At 50.8% G+C, this 16,773-nt stretch overlaps 1 protein-coding gene across 2 annotated transcripts in view; it reads right to left on the bottom strand.

The window, feature by feature from the left end:
- The window catches only part of IGF2BP1 (insulin like growth factor 2 mRNA binding protein 1), a 37,510-nt gene extending 20,739 nt beyond the window's left edge, over positions 1–16,771 (bottom strand). For both annotated transcript variants that reach the window (XM_028519836.2, XM_028519835.2), the window contains exons 1-2: positions 16,122–16,771; positions 14,897–14,957 (exon numbers count right to left, since the gene is read on the bottom strand). In XM_028519836.2, the coding sequence (XP_028375637.1) occupies positions 14,897–14,957; positions 16,122–16,296 (236 nt within the window). In that variant the 5' untranslated portion in view covers positions 16,297–16,771. The remainder of the gene's footprint in view (positions 1–14,896; positions 14,958–16,121) is intronic.
- Positions 16,772–16,773: the final 2 nt, after the last annotated feature.

A 16,773-nucleotide genomic window follows, 5' to 3' on the forward strand; every position in this document is an offset into this window, starting at 1 on the left:
GAGACCACTGGGCTTCCTACGTGAACAAGGGGACACACACACACACACACACACACACAATCCCAGCACCACGTTCCAGTTGAAGGAAGTTACATTCCTACAATAAGACAGGAGAACTGTAAGCTCCAAACAGTCACTCTTGCCTTCGAGATGGAGAAACTGAAGCTCAAGAAAAAGGAAGAGACTCGGCAACTTTGAGGAGGGACCAGAACTCAGCTCTCCTCCCAGACTAGCGGTTTGAGCGCATCTCACCGAACCGCGCCGCTTTCTCCCTGACAAGAAGTGTTAACGCAGCAGAGGCTGCACAGCCCCGATGTCAGCAGCAGGAAAAGTGCCCATATTCTCTATGGCTAAGTGCGTGCCAACTGGCTTTCACTGCATGCGGCTCCAATTTGGGCACAGGATTTAACTTGCAGAAAAGCTAACTACCCTATAACACGGCTGGATGACTGTCAGATTTGTTAGCAGGGTAAAAGAGTATGATTCAGTCTTACCAAATTGTATCTAGGTTTGGGACAGGCAAGGAAGCAACAGTGTGGGGCCCGGAGCGGGAAGGTGCTCCCCCGGCGTTCGAGAGCAAGCAGACCTTGCGGATGAATACCGTGCTCAGTTCTCTCATCTCAGAAATGCATGGTTTGACAAGAGAACCCACATTTTTTTTTCGTGCCCATCTGGGCAGCGCCGGAGGAAGCCAAAACAGAAGCTCTGAGTCAGTGGAGCTCTTTCCAGACGGAGCCCAAGTCCGCCGGGCCAACTGTCACCCCCTCCCTCCGCTGAGCTCGCTCTGCCTGGACTCTTCCTCTTCCACCTGAGCGGAAGCGGGCTACATGTGCTCTTCGATGTGAAGTAGGAGGAAAGAGAATGGGGGTGCGGGGGGAGAAACCATCAGGATAAACCCAAGGCGTGGAGACAAATGGAAGAGGGGACCAAATGTGAGCATTGCAACCTTCCAGGTTGAGGCAAGCGATGGGTGGAGAAGGCATTAACCGTTCGATTACCAGCAGTTGCCACTGCTCTGTTCTTCCTAGGCTGGCAGTGCGGAAGTGTTTCTGGAATCTTCCCTGGGGGTGAGAAGGGTTAATAGGCTCCGATTGAGTGAAGGAAAAGTGGAGGGGGGCTAGAGAGGCCATTTCCTGCCCCAGCCTGGCAGGACAAGTTGGTTTAGCTCTCACCCCCGCTTTGTGGAGATGTCAGCATCTCTCCAGAAAGCTTAAGAACCAAACGGTCTAGCACTCTGAGGCCCCCCAGACCTGGCTGAGGGTAGGGCTGGCGCTCGGCAGGAGGCAGCATGGGGCAGGCCTGGAAAATGGAGAAAAGTCGCCTCCTGGGCAGGAAGAGCGTGCAGGGAGAGCCCAGCTGAAGGCAAGGACTGGGAGGTGAAGCTCTCAAAAGCAAGGAAAAGGAAACTAGACTGGCCCCAAGAGAAATCAGGCTGCAATTCACAGTTCTGCACGGAGAAAAAGACTCTGGGATTCAGCCATTCTTGGAATCGAACGTTTCCTGGGAAAGGATGAGACTGTACCCCAGCATACATGCTGAAATAATAACGTACCCTACCCTGGCCGGGTGGCTCGGCCGGTTGGAGCCTCCACCGGCACAAGAAAGTTTACCGGCTGGGTTCCCAGTGAGGGCATGCGCAGGAGGCAACCGATCAATGCATGTCTGTCTGTCTCTGTGTGTGTGTATCTCTCTCTATGTCTAAAACCAGTAAATAAACATATCCTCGGGGAAGGATTTAAAATAAGTAGTAACAGCGCATCCTATCCGTGGACAGGAGCTCGGGTCGTGTCCCTCCAACACAAGGTTCACCACCTCGAGAGACTCAGCGCATTCACTTCGGTGGCCAAAGACCTGTTGGCGGTCAGAAACTCCAGGAGGCCCGTGTCTGCTTCTTCCCGGTGAGGTCGCTCTCCGTCAGACAGGGACACCATCCCCGGTTCCACCGGGGCTTGGGGCCGGAGCATAAAGCCCTCTCTATGGAGGTCCTCCCCTCCCCAGGCCAGGGCTGCCGTCCTCCCGGGTGCATGGTGCCCTCCTCCAGGGCTCTCAGCCACCCTCGGCCAGGAGCAGCGGGCAAGGTCCCTACCACCGCGAGACCAGAGGCGGCGAGCAAGCCTTCGCTGCGGAAAGGGGGCGCAGGCCGGGCAACTGGGGAGAAAGAGGTGCCTGGGAAGGGCGGCAGCAGCTGAAGGCGGGGGAGGGCCGCGGCAGCTGGGGGGAGGAGGGGAGCCCTCATGAACGGGCAATTGAGAAGGTCTGAGCAGCTGAGCGGCCGGGCTGGCGTCGGCCGGCCGGTGCCCCACGTGGGCGGCCCCTTCCCCCAGCCCCGCTCACCTAACCCCGGGAAAGCTGAGCGCTCACCCCCCCACCCCAGCCGCTGGGTGGGCCCAGTCGGCGCAGCTCTGGGAGGCGGGCAGAGGATGCCCTCGGGGAGGCCCCCCTCCGCTGCGAGTCCCCACCAGTCTGTCTAGAATGTTCTGCCACCAGAATTCCCTCGGGGGTTCCCCGACTCGCTCTGAGTCGGTCCCACCCGGCCCAGGGGGCCCTGGGCTACCCGCACAGGGCCCCGAGGGGGAGGGGACACGCACCGGGGTGGGGGTGGGGACCAGGACTTTGCCCTTTGTCTCTCTCTCCAGAGCCACCAGCCGAAACCCGACCCCATCAGCGAGCCAGGCAACCAGCAAGGGGCAGGCTCCCCCCCTCCGGGGTCCTTTAGTAAATCCAGACCCGACCTCCCCGTGGTCAGGGCTGTGACTGAGGTGGTCCTGTGGGGGAGGGGGCTTCCCGCTGCAAACAGGCCTGCAAGCATTTAAGTGGGAACCGGTTGGGGGTAGGGGGCTGTAAGTGGGGCCGCAAAAGCTTGGAGGGGAGAAAATGGCCCGGGAGGCGGCATTCCTTAGAGACCTCGGCTGGGCTGCGGGAGGAGGCAGGACCGGCCCCGAAGGCCTCCCACTGAGAAGGCAGGAACGTCGGCCTGGGAGTAGAGTGGGCTGGGCTGGGCCGGGCTGGGCGCACGGAACCAAGGGGCCATCCGGGTCTGGAGAGAAAAGACCCTCCGCCCTCCTCCCTGAGCGTTCTAGGAAGCCTTAAAGCAAAGGCACCCCTGCGGAAGAGTAGGGAATTTGTCTGAGGGTGAGAATCACTTCCTTTGTCTGCCCTTTTGGGGTGTCATCAGTGAGTGATAATCTCATAACTCACATTTGCACAATACTTAAGAGTTTACAAAGTACTACTTTGCACCACACTCTCGGCTTTGAACTTAGGACAATGACAAGAGATTGAGGTGAGACTCTAAACCAGCAATTTTCCACAAGAATGTTTAAAACATGCAACACCTGACCATTCATTCGTTCAGTCAGGGGCACTGACTCTTTTCCCTTCCATTGTCAGATAAAAACAACAACAACCACCAAAAAAAAACCCCACAACAGCCACCTGCTGTGAATGATCAAAATTACACCTACTTTTTGGTCAGATCAGCAAAATATGTATTTCTTGGCATGCCACACAATTTTAGTAATTAGTTTATCTGTGCCAGGAGATGAAAACGGTTGACAGCCCTGGCAGGGTAGCTCAGTTGGTTAGAGTGGCGTCCTGATATGCCAGGGTCGTGGGTTCGATCCCCAGTCAGGGCACATACAAGAATCAACCAAAGAATGCGTAAGTAAGTGCAACAACAACAGATCAGTGTTTCTTTCTCTCCCTCTCTCCCCACCTTCCTCTCGCTCTAAAAATCAAGAAATAAAATTTTTAAACGCGTTTGAAAAAAAGGTTAAAAACTGCTGCTCTAAACAACCACAGAGAACTGAGGATATTTTTATTTCTGTTCTCTAGTTAAAACAGGCTCAACAGGGTCAAGTGACCAGCCCAGGATGACACTAGCCAGCACGCGTCACTGCTACACCATGAAGCCTGCTCCTGCCCATCAAGACAAAAGGTTGTTGCTCCTCAAAAACATGTATGAACTCTGAATTATGATTTTGTAGGAATGTAACGAAGATCAGCTCTTTGTGTCCTCCTGCTAGGAGGAAAGGGGATGAGAAGGGATGCCTCTCAGTCCCTGTCCCCCTCCACCCTCCCGTTTTCCCCAGGGTTGAACCCAAACAAAAGGAAGGTGGGGGGTCTGCCAAAGGCTCCAGCCCTGGTGCCTCCCAGAAGTGCCAAAGGGTGGAGGCTCGTACCACTCGAAATACTTAGCTTATTTTATGGGTGTCTGGACCACTGAGATGAAACAAGACCCAGGAAAAGATACTGACCCCAGGCCCCACAGCTTGCACATCTGGGCAGAGGCAGGGCTGAGACTGACACACCCACTCAAGTCCTGCTCCGTGGGGTGTTTCCCTCCAAGAGCAAAATATCCCCAGTGCCCAGCTTAGCTACCCAGACAAAGGAAGAACTATCTAGTTTTCTTCAATCACTCAAGACTGCCCAAAAATCCCAACAGTGGGAGGAAAGTACAATGCAAAGCAGGCATGGAACACCCAGGGAGTAAGGAGATTCAGAGCAGGGAGAAATTAATGTTGGGCGTGTTTTTATTCACTAACTTTATGATCTCCCCAGGAGAAAAGCTCACGATCGGACAACTTCTCGGAGCATCCAGATCACCTGTTCCCACCTTGCAAGTGATCTCAGCCTTGCAGGCAGAAAGCCCTGGGTGTACGCCCTAACACTACCACTCATCCGAGGCATGGCTTTGGTTGGTTAGGTTACTTGAACCACTCGGCTTGTTTGTTTCTCCTTCTATAAAATGAAGTAACACCTCATGAGGAGCCACCGAAGCAACAGTGGCTAGGCTCTGAGCAGATACTCAACGAATGCTCCCTATGATTGTAGAAGCAGCTCATCTTTTGACCCGCATCACCTAGCACAGTGCTCAGGGGGCAGAGAAGATGCTCAAAACAGGAAATCGACAGGGACATCTGCCTGCCCCCTGCCACCTGAGTCTGCAAGCCATCCCTCCCCTCCGGATGAACCATCTGCCCACAAGTGCCTCCCTGTCCGTTCCCAGTGTCCCCTCCTCGGTCCAAGCCTGTTCTCCCGGCCTGACCCGCCCTCCCAAACACTGTCCAGCCCCGCTCCTCCCGTTTACTTCCTGAGGTGGTGTGTGCCCTTTCATTTCCCTACAGCCTCTGGGCCTCTGCTGCCTGTCTCCCAGCTTTTCCTGGATCTTAAGGGAAAATGCTGGAGGGCAGGGATTTCAGCTTTTACCTCTTTTGTGCAGCTCCCTCTCCCTTCTCCATCCTAAAAAAAAAACAAACCAACCCACTAACGCTAGATAAAAACCCGGTGAGTAATTAATATTTCATACAGCAGAGGGATCAGGCCAAGACTCCTATTTTATATAGGGTGGAGCGGGGACCACTGTGTGGGAAAAGGCCGAACTGGCCGTGGTGTGTTTCACTGCGGCGGGGGGAGGGGTGGTCGGGGAGGTATTGTTCAGCGGGTACAGAGTTACAGTCTTGCAAGGGGAGGAATTCTGGAGAGGAACGGCCGTACAACAACGTGACTGTTCTTTACACCACTGAACCGTACCGCTTAAAATGACTTAAATGATTACAACGGTAAATTGTATATGTTTTGTTACCACATTCGAAGTTGTTTTTTTTTAAATACCAAGGATAAAGTGGAAAATGTAAAAAGCCCCTGGGAAAATTATTTGAGAAATTATACTTGCTTTTATCTCCACCCCGAGACCAAGGTCTTTCCCTTGTTCCCTGTTGTACTTCTAGGACCTGGAAGAGAGCACGCCACGTACAACAGCAGGCTCTGAATGTGAAAATAAGTGGATACATGGATGCGAGCATGTGTGAAAGGATACACCATTAGAGGTTCCAGCCTTCGCAACAATATGCAAGCTATCACTGAAGTTCATACTACCTTGCTGAATATTTCCTGACATGGAATTCAGTTGTAAATATATTATAAAAATCACCCTTCCCCCGCTCCCCTCCAAAATGGCTAACGAATGACTAGAAAAGACACCCCCCCCCGCCCCCGCCCCACACACACACCTCCCCCCCAGGCTAAAGTTGCTGACTGTGGGATGTTTAGGAGAGAGCAAAGGAGCTTTGGGTGTAGACAGGCGTGGCTTCTTCTAGTTAAAAGCTGAAAGGAAACTACTCAATCAAGATGGTCCGTGAGGAGCAAGAGTAGGAAGTGACTTAGTCATCCAAGATTACGCTCGGATATTCACGAAACTGGTGCGGATCACTGCATTCCACCCCCCCCGCCTGCCCCGGCTTCTTCTGGGCAGGTACCGCTCTACAACCCTGGGCTATAAAAAGCCAGCAGCAGCAGCAGCAGCTTGGAACCACATGGTAATAAACTAAGGGTAGAAAGCCTCCTTCTAGATAAAATAACTTTGGTCAGCTAGATTTCCCCTTCTTATACATGGAATAAAAAGCTGCCAGAATGGACGGCCTTCCACGGGAGGGAAGGAAACACTCTGAACCCTGCCGCCTCCGCGGCCGACGTCCCATTCCGTCCAGTCCTCGCCCGGGACGCGCAGGCCAGCCGCAGCCCCCAGCAGCCTGTCTGTGTAGGATCATCTCTGCCCTCTAATTTGAGGCTCCGTCTCCAAACCCCGGCAAAGCAACCGCTCTCTATTACCGTTGGACTTCTCCTCCCAAGCTACTTACAGACCCGGAGGAGGAAGTGGAATAAATATTTCTAACTCTGAATAGACATCCTCAACGAGTTTACCCCACCCGACGGCCCCCACTTTAGTTCCTGTCTCCCCTCATTTTCTCCTCCTCAGAGGACCCGGTGGAAAGCCGACGGGCCCCGAGCAATCCCAAATGCCACTCCGGGGAAACAAGTATCATTCATTCCACATGAACTAATTGTAAAACCCTTTCTAGTAACTGATTAAAGTCACCAGCCTGTTAAATGGCCAAAAACCACATCCGATTAGAGCCCTCCCCGTCCCCACCCCACGAAGGAGAAGGTTCAAGACTCCTGGTCTAGACCGAGATGGTGAAAGGGGTTGTGGGTATGTGTACACCCTGTTGGGCAGGGAGGGCTGGAGAGAGCAAATGGACCTGAAGGTGAGTTCCGAGCACACCTTTGAGGACTGCTTCCAGTGGGGGGGGGAGACAGGGGAAGAATGTGAGGACACTGTGGCTTTGACTCCACCCCCTCACAAGGGCATTGGGAACAATGTCCGCAGCCACTTCCTGGACATCAGGGATCCCCAACTCCTGAATGTCCACTCTGTTAGCTCACCAAGAGCAGAACATTAACACAGACACGCCTACCTCCCCCCAAGTGGGGAAGCTGCTCTCATTTCTTCCCCCGTCAAAGGGACTCACACAGTCTCCTTCATCCAGAATTCTTAGGAGACCTACCTCATCTGCAGGAGTAGGGTGGTTCTCCTCCCACCAACACCACTATCCTACATGCACCTTTGACAGCAGCCCCGAGCTTCTAAATCTCAGCTAGGAACCTGGCCCGGGGTTCAGAGCATCAGCAAGGGCCCGTTTACCCACCGAATGATCGGGAACATTCCCGCCCTGCATGGCCCCTCTCTCCCAGCCTGCTGTCTGGGAGAACGGGGAGGAGAGGTAGCACACAGTCAGTTGTCAAAGCACCGACACACAAACCCCCTTCCCTGTGCTTGCCCATCAGTGCTCCACACAAATGCATGCCACATTCATGTAAGTAGATTTAAACAGCCCACCTACTCCCTTAAATATCTGCCCCAAGCCACAATACACAGTCCAAAGGCAGGTGGCAGAGAGGTCCGTACCTAAAATAAATAAAAATAGCTAATGTGGAATAGGGGCCGTTTACAGTACAGAAGTTGAGGCTGAAAGAGGTTAAATAGCTTTTCCAGTTTCCCCGTCACAGCCTGACTCCAAAGCTCTTGTTTTTCAACACAGGCCTCTCCTGGGAGACCTCTCCTCCACACCCAGGTAGCTGGTTGTGTGAGGGGCCCAGGGCAGAGGGGCTGGGAGATTCTGACCTAATGCGGCTTCCTCCCATCTTGAGCCTCAAGAATTCTGAATGAGTTTTCCCTGCTCTGGTCACCAAAGAGCTCAGCAGACCCCACAAACAACCTGTACGCGGCACCATTCTTTAAATTTCTCAATTCTCTTGATTTCTCCTCTTCAAGATTCTATCTATGGCCCATCAACGAAGCGAAACTACACAATCAAATTTCACTCAGACTTAACATTTCCCATTTCACGTGATCAAAACATCTAGATAAAGGACTATTTTTTTTTAACTGACACTAATTCAAAATGAATAAACACCAAAGTTTTCCTTAACTCTCTTTTCCTAAGGAAATGTTGAGAGGACTGACTAGAATCCACGGAACAAACCTGGTACAAAGAAAAAGAGAAAATAAAGAGAGCCTTTCCACAATCCTCCCCCCTAAACTATGAACAAAATTCCCACCCATCCTAACAGGTCTCTCATGTGCCTTTAGCCACCAACATGCCACTTGTCCTCAGGGGGTCTTGAAAATATCTGGACAACCTAGTCAAAAATTCTTTTCATCATTCGGCTGTTTGCTGTTTCGTTCAAAAGCAGGTCACTGACGGTTAGCCGGGCTCTGCTCTGTCCCACAGCCCGATCGTCAGTTCCTGGAAGCCTGGACTCCTGCACCAGGACTGCATTTCTGATGGTGCTTGTTCTGTACCCGCTGACTTTTCAGTGTTTTCCATTCAGGTTTTCTCCAACTACATTACCACGTCGAGGTCCAGACCCACTCTCTCCCCTGCGATGTACCCACAATCCACACACATTGCATCTCAGCAGCCTGTGCAGGGTGACAGCTCAAGCCTGTTCCTTCAGTCCTCACCGTCCACTGCACGCCTACTGTGCTGCCAAGGTACAAAGCAGGTCTTACAAAAGAGCTAGCTGGTTCTGCGTCTTCAATAGCAGGATGGATGACCCCTTCCACACACTAGAAGGTACGGTTCTCCTTTAAACAAAATCTGAGGGGAATCCAAGTCCTCCCGCTGGCATGAAGGCAGCGGGCTGGGGACCGAACCTGCTGGCACAGGGCCTCCTTGCAGGGGCGTGGGCTGTCACGGGCACTCTCCTGGAAGATCATTTCCTAGCTGAATCAACCTTTTATCAATCACCAAATAAGCATGCTTCCTTAGGTCCATGCTTTTTGAGGTGAGACTTTTTCTGACTGTTTTGACAAGCATTTTAAAAGGTGTGAGCAGGGAGAGGAAATGTGCTCAACACAGGTGGAAATGGTGTGCAAATTTTATATTAACATGGGGCCAATCACGGGGCTGAGACCCTGAGAAAGGTCTTCCCAGCCTACCCAGTGGCCCACTGGAGGCCCCAGTTGTCTGTCTTTTACGACCGGAAGAAAATCGCCCAGGGCCTCAGGTTACTCTTACTCCCTTTGTTATTGTTTCAGCCGGCCTTTGGTACAAGGAGAAAGTCCATTTCCTACCGATCACAGGCTAGTGGACTCTGTTCACTCTTCCAGGTTCTACGCCCCATGGCCAAGGCGCCTCCATTTTCTCTCCGCCGCTCTCATCCTCTTTATTTTCTCCCCCTAACCCACTCTCTTCCTCTCCCCTCTGCCTCTTCGTTTCATATTTACCCAATGGCCTCTTGCTTTTTTACCTTAGAATGGAAAGGTCCTAAGACAGCCGGGCGCTGGGAAGGTCTGCACCCTGCGGCCAGGGGCAGGGGACACTCCACGTGGACGAGGTCGGGGAGGGGCGGGCTCCAAGGCCTAAGGAGGGGGCAGTCTGGGGGCGCACCGCAGGCTGGGGCCTGGGGGCCTGGGGAAGGAAGCCCTCCTTGGAGACCCTGGCCTGCGGATGTTCCGGGAGGGGGCCTGTGGAGAGGAGGAAGGCGGCCGGGCCAGAGCGGGCAGAGATAGTGGGGCTGGGGCGAGCGGGCCGGCCGGCTGGCTCTCCAGGAAGAGCTGCTGCCGCCGCCGCCGCCGCGACTCGCTCAGCTTTTTTGCAAAGGGGAAGGGAAGGCAGGCAAGTCCGCAAGCAAAAATAGCCCTGCCCTCGCTGAAATCCACCGCGGGTCTTCTAAACCTGACGGCTGCGACCCCCTCTCCCGGGGGTCGCGGGGCGCCTCCAGCCGCTTCTCTCTCAAAGGGAAGCGGGAAACCCACCCCAACCCCCATCTCTCTCTCTCTCTCTCTTTTTTTTTCCCGTCTGGAATTTCCAACCCAGGACTAACTCGTCTGATTTCTCCAGTCTCCCCTGCTGCTTTTTTTTTCCCTCCCCTTTTCTCTCCCTAACACTTCCATCCCCAAACGTCGGCTGCACTTTCTGGAAGACATTAGCCACATTGTAAGTATCCTTTAAGAGGATGAGGAGACAACAAGACTGAATTTAAACTCTAAAAAAGGTAGCAAAATGTCGTTTGTTTGTTTTTTTTTTTTCAGACGCCTTTGGTTCATACATTTATTCTAATGACAACGTCACCACTATCACCCCCTCCCAACGCTCACAAAAATCAGCACAGGTACAACCAGTATGCACCCCCTAACCTTAGACAAGTTAACACTTGCTGGTACCCCCCCCCTTTTTCACTCAACTAAACGGATCTGAAAAAAAAAACTTTCTTTAACGTCTGGAAATTGTGTAGTCTCTAGCCTGTCTTTGTCAACTGGTTATTACACAGAGTCTAGAGTAAATAAATTCAAAAATAAGCCTTAAAAGTATCCAAACAGATAAAATAAATGCAAATGACATACATTAAGGTAATTTTAAAAGATTAGAGGCTTGGAACCTTGAAATCAAAATTCTTCCGATGACTAATGTCCTGTATTTCATCTCTAAAACATAATCATGAGAATGTTTTGCTTTTTTCCCACCAAACGCTGTGCCCTTAAAACTTTACATATGGAAGAGTTAACTATACTTTTTATACATTGTGATGGGAATTATCATTCCTCCCCTTCTTTACTCAGAAGTTCTCCATCTGGGAAACCACTGGAATAAAATTTCATCTTTCCCCTTTGAGTCAGAAAATAAAGGTCCTGGAAACACCCAACTCTTGCAAAGGACAGTCAAACACCATCCTTCTTAGGAAACTCATCTCGAAATACTGAGCATTAAATAACGAGGACTTCTCTAGCAGTGAAAAAAAATTTTAATTTATGAATAGGCTCAGTGCACTTTCTAGATGGAAATTAAAAATGGGCAGAGTGAACTGATTTCCACTTTTCCTCCAAAGAGTTTAGAAAACTTTTAAGAATCGACGGTTTTTAAACTTATTGAATGCCCCCAAACACTAAGCCTAATTTTCCTAGGAAAACCTCTTTACTGCAAGTCTCATAAACTGTTTCTACTTGGACCATACTTGTTGAACACATGCTTGATGAAAGCTGCATCTGACACCTACAATCTCTTAAGTCCAAGTGCCTCAACCCCCCCCCCCACTCCAGTGCTTTCTGCCTGTGTTGGTTTTTTTTTTCAGAGACATTCCCTTGTTTCTCAACCCCCTTTACAAGTCATTGTCAGCCCCTAAGAACAATGTTCTCTAAAGACATACCCATTTCTGAAGGTAAGCTTTCTACTTGTTTTGAAAACATGTAGTGACCCAATGATTTCTTCAGAGTCTCCACAAATCACTTAAAAAAAAAAACAAACCATGTTTGCCATTTGTAAGGCATCCCTTCACAGAAATTTTTTAAGCTGCTAATTTTAGAAAATTAAACTGTAAAAATCACAATTCATTTTGAGCACTTTCTGAGAGTTCTCACACTTAGAAGGCTGAGACCAATTCTTTCTTTAAAAAAAAAAAAAAAGGAAATTGGAGGAAAAGTGTTAACCCACCCAACTTCAATACAATGTAAAGAACCGCCATTGCCTGCCTAAGGACATCAAGCCTGGAACACATCTCCCTAAGCAAGCTGCAGTGCACCCCTTTCATTTTTTTTCTTAATAACACCTTGAGTTTTGATGACGCCAGTTGACAGTAGGGATGCTATCGTTAGGTCACATTCCTCTAGAAAAAGGCCACACAGGGGCAAATGAACAAACATTTCATTCCCTTAAAAAGCAAGCCATTTCCCAAAATAAACAAGACTCACTAAGAAGGTAGCCCTTTACCTTAACTATTCTTCTATCTCAAACTAAAATATAAACACAAACTCTCACCACAGCCGTTTGTAAAAAGGTTTTTGGTTTTACTCTTTTGCCCTAACATTTGAGAGGGAATATATACAAATTCTCAACAAAAAGCCAAAATTGTTGACCAAAATCCTAACACTAAAAGGGGTGGGGGGTATGAGAAGGTGATCTCAGAGAAATGTAATGTCATCCATTTAAAAACTGAAATGAACGTTTTCGGTTTAAATGGACAGTGTTCAGTTTCTTGGGTTCTTAAAAAGACACCAACTGCCCTGAGCTGGTGTCTCAGGTTAGAGCATCATCCAGATACACCAAGGTTCTAGGTTGACCCCTGGTCAGGTAATCAACCAATAAATGCATAATGAAACAACCCATCAGTGTTTCTGTTTCTCCTCTCCCTTCCTCTCTCTCCACAATCAATATGTACTTTTTTTTAAAAAGATAACAATTATATTTATCAAGTAGAAGAAAATGTGAATACTCCAAAATCAGGATTGCTCAGAGGTTAACTGCTGTAATAGTATCATCTTTTGCTGGACTCCCCCCCTCCAAAAATGTATCAGGACCATTTAGCTCATTAGGTTTTTATGAATGTCTTAAAAACGTTTCAAGTCATAATTCACGTGGAACTGAGTGCACCAAGAATTCCATTTTAAACTTCGTAAACACTGGAGTATATACATACGCCAGAATACAGGCACAGTTGTTCATTTCGCTTAAATGTTACTCATAGTGAATTAAGTAGTTCCTGTTGTTTATAGCTCCATGAGATTAAAAAAAGCCAGTAACAAACCAACTGAAAAGATACTTTCAACTTTCAGACAGGCTAAAAACACATACCACAACATACTTGCCCAAAGAACACAAAATGATAGAACATACTGACTTCGTGAAAACAAACTTTCCTTTTTTTTATATCCTAAAACTTCCAAAACGGATTCATTCTAGAATAATAAAGTGCCTTTTCACCACCACCCCAAAAATGAGACAGAACACAACTGACACAGTGTTTACACTCCCCGATTACTTCGGGAAGGAGAGAACACACAAAAGATCGAATTGAATATGGGTGTGGAAAGGCAGATTCTGTCCCCACTCTCCTCACAAACCCCACCCCTTCCCAACTCAAAAGAGCCCTCAGGAGTGCATTTTGGAGGGAACAAGGAGCCTAAAAAATGGCTTGAAAGCAAGCAGATGGCTTAGGGGGAAAGATCCATAAATACGGAGCACCATGAAAATTAAAATATAAATGTTTTGGGTTCCATTTCATCACATTTCGCCATTTCTCTTGCCTTTCAATTTATTCCCTTTAAAATTTAAACCGTGCTGAGGAGCCAAAGAGAAAATTCCCCACCTATCTTGGAATTCCAGTTATTCTTAGTATTTCTCATCAACGTGTTTCAAACGTTCAGCTTTCAGTTCAAACCTACACAATCTTCTGAATGGATGTCACACTCAGTAGGTGTCCACGTAAGGTTTTTTCTATTATTCCCATCTGCAGGAAATGTTTCAAAATAATAACTAAGACTTTTTTTTCTTCCTTCCGATTTGATTATCTCTTAATCCTAACTCTAATTGCCTTTCCAATAACAGAGTATTTCAAGCACTGGAGGTTAAATCACAAATTCTATAAACATAGTTACAAGCCATATTGATCTTGTACAGATACAATGGTTCCAAGTTATTTAAATATCTCAAGATAAACCGCTGAACAAACTATTACTGGTGTTAAACTTTCTAGATCCTTATAACCACCTCCAAAAAAACCACAGCCATCCACCTCTACCTTCCCACCCAGAAAAGGCCAGGCACTATTCGGAAATAGTTTCCAGTTGAAATGAGGGGAGAGGGCTAGTGAAAGAATCAAGGGTTTACTAAGGCTGCAACATGTTTAAAGTCAGATTTCAGAAAGCAGCAAGGCTCCCCTTACACTTCCCACCCAGAGTTCAATGAAGATCTGAAATCCACCATGAATCAGATTTGGGGGCAACACAACAGAGGTAACCGACTCACTTTGCTGAAGTGAGGATAAAATGGTATTGGGTCGCGCGCGCACACACACACACACACACCCATTCATCCAGGGAGTTCTAGATCCTCCAAAGAGCCCCAGCTCACAGCCTGAACACAAAGCTCTCACCCCAGATGGTCCCCTTGTAACAATGGGCTGAAGGGGTGGGGTGGGGGGTGGGGGGCTTGCAAAAGACAGTACAGCCGAAGCATACTCTGCAAAACCTAGTTGGGAGGGACTAGGGCAGGGGGTCTGTAAATATCCACGCCTGTTGCAGAAATATTAAGATATTGCACAAGCCTTAAGAGAATTTGGGGTGGGGGCAGAAACTCCTTCCATTTCCCTTAGAAAGTCAAAGGGGACCCCTCAAGCCACTTAAAAATTATAGTGAGGGAAGGGTGGGGGAAGAAAAAACAGAAATTGAGGCCTGCCAGGAAGCTGCAAACATGTCCATGAGTCTAAACTCTTCGAGACGTTTTTTAGCTTCCTCACAAAAATGGCCCCACATACCTTGTACAAACTTCACAGGGTTTCTTCCCTATTGATTTCTACTCTTTTACTTCTCCAAGGAACATCTCTTAGCCCACCCTAGCCCCAGTTTTTTGTTTTTTTTTTGTTTTTTTTTTTTTTACAAGCTGTAAACCACCCATTACAAGATCTTGGCCAATCTTCCTTCCCTGCCCCCAACATCCGGAGTTGGGGGTGGAAAGGCCAGTAATGGGTTTCTTCCACTGGAGACACACTAAGGACCCCTAAACACAGCCTCTCAGCGCCCCCAGGCTGCCCCTCTCCCCAGAGAAGAACTCTTTCCTACCTTTGTTTTTTGGGAACTGAGTGTTCAATCTCTAGGCGTTTTCCTTGCAGTTCTACTTTCCCTAAAGATTAAGAAAAAAAAAAAAAAAAAAACAACCCATGAGAGCCTGAACAGGGTGGGGGGCGGGAAAAGGAAGAAGAAAAAAGACATTAGGATAATTCAAGAGTTCTTGGGATTTGAGACCTTCCTAGGAATCCAGGCAATGGGTTCTGCAGCCGGATGAGCAAGGTCGCCCTGAGAATGGTGGTGTCTGCAAATTCATTATTGTTTTCTTAATTTTTGTTCTGTCGTTATCTCACCGAGGCCCGTTGAGTCGTGCAGCGCTCTGGGAGCTCGGTTTGGGAGTGCTAGGGCATCCGTGTGGCCGGGCTGCCCACAAGGCTTCCAGACGTGGGGAGGAGAGGCCGGCCGAGGAAGCACGCCCGTTTCTCTCCAAGTGTGTTTTGGGGAGGGGGCCGCAAAATGAAACTTTATCTTTGCGTCGAGCAAAGGAGGAGGGCTTCCGGCGGCGGAGCGGTCACCTGTCGAGCTGGTGGGGAGAAGAGGCCCTGGGGGAGCAGAGCGGGGCCCGCAGGGAGGGTCCCTGACGGCCGCGGCGCGCGCCTCCCGGCCCAGCCTCGCGTCTCGGGAAACAGCATGGCGACCCGCGGCCGCCGCCGCCGCCGCGACAGCCGCTCACGCCCCACTTTCAAATCAAAATGGCTCAAGCCCCAGGCCCTGGGCGGGAGGCGGAATCCGCATTCTCAGGTCCTGCCCGAAGGCTGCAGAACACACGGAGACCCGGGAGACGGGACACAGAGAGGGGCCCCCGCGCCCGGCTGCAAAGGCCTAGGGCGGAGGAAGAGGAGCTGGGGTGCGGGGGGAGCGCGCCAGGCGTGGGCAGGGAGGGGCCGGCGTAGAAATAACGCCCGGACGGGGTGGCCCCCGTGGCGCCCCCCCCACTACCACCCCTGGGGGCTCCCGCCACGTCGGTGGGGGGCACGGGGACCACCCTGCCCAAGCCTACAGTGGCTGGAAGGGGTGAGGAGACCCCGAGTGTTTCCACGTGGGGGCGGGAGGGGGCTGGGGTGGAGGGGCGTCGAAGGAGGTGGGTGGAGGGTGGGCCCTGAAGCCCAGTGCGCAGGCCGGGGGAAGAGCGGAGTTGGCGGGCAAGAAAGAAGGGGGGCAGGTCTCCGTTGTTCGGGAACCTTGTCGTGGCTCCTCGGGGAGATGGGCGCACTCTTACCGGAGAAAGTTTCGATGGCCTTCATTGCCCAGTGTTCGTCGGGGCAGTCCACGAAGGCGTAGCCGGATTTGACCAAGAACTGGCCGCTGTAGGAGATCTTGTGCTCCGCAAACACTTTCTCCAAGTCGGCGGGAGTCACGCTCTCGTTGAGGTTGCCGATGTAAAGCTTGTTCATGGTGGCGGGCTCCGGGCGGGACGCGGTCCCCAGCAAGGCCGAGCGGGCGGGCGGGCGCGGGCGGCGAGCCTCCTAGGCCGAGAGGCGGGCAGGCGGGCGGCCGGCGGCGGCAGCCGCAAACTTTCTTTGCACCCCACCCCTAAGTTGTCCGGAGCCCGGGGCGCAGAGGGCGGCCAGAGGACGCGCAGAGGTCGCAGGGGAGTTCGGGGAGGCCCTGGAGAAGTGCCCTCGGCGCGCGGAGAGGCGGACGACGCGGCGCAGCTCGTTCCTTCTGTCCGAAACCCCTCCGAGCGGGCTGGTGTGTCACGTTTCTCCGCGGCCGCCCTGGCGCCGCCTCTAAATAAAATCGACTTGGAAAAAAAAAAAAAAAATGGAGCGGGGGTGGGAGGGGAGGCAAAGCCACGTGGTGAAAGCCCCCACCCACCCTGAAGGGGAAGACCCCCGACGCCTCCGGGCCCTTAGACCCTCCAGCCCAGC

Source organism: Phyllostomus discolor, chromosome 8 (genome assembly GCF_004126475.2).
Source record: "Phyllostomus discolor isolate MPI-MPIP mPhyDis1 chromosome 8, mPhyDis1.pri.v3, whole genome shotgun sequence".
Taxonomy (NCBI): Eukaryota; Metazoa; Chordata; class Mammalia; order Chiroptera; family Phyllostomidae; genus Phyllostomus; species Phyllostomus discolor.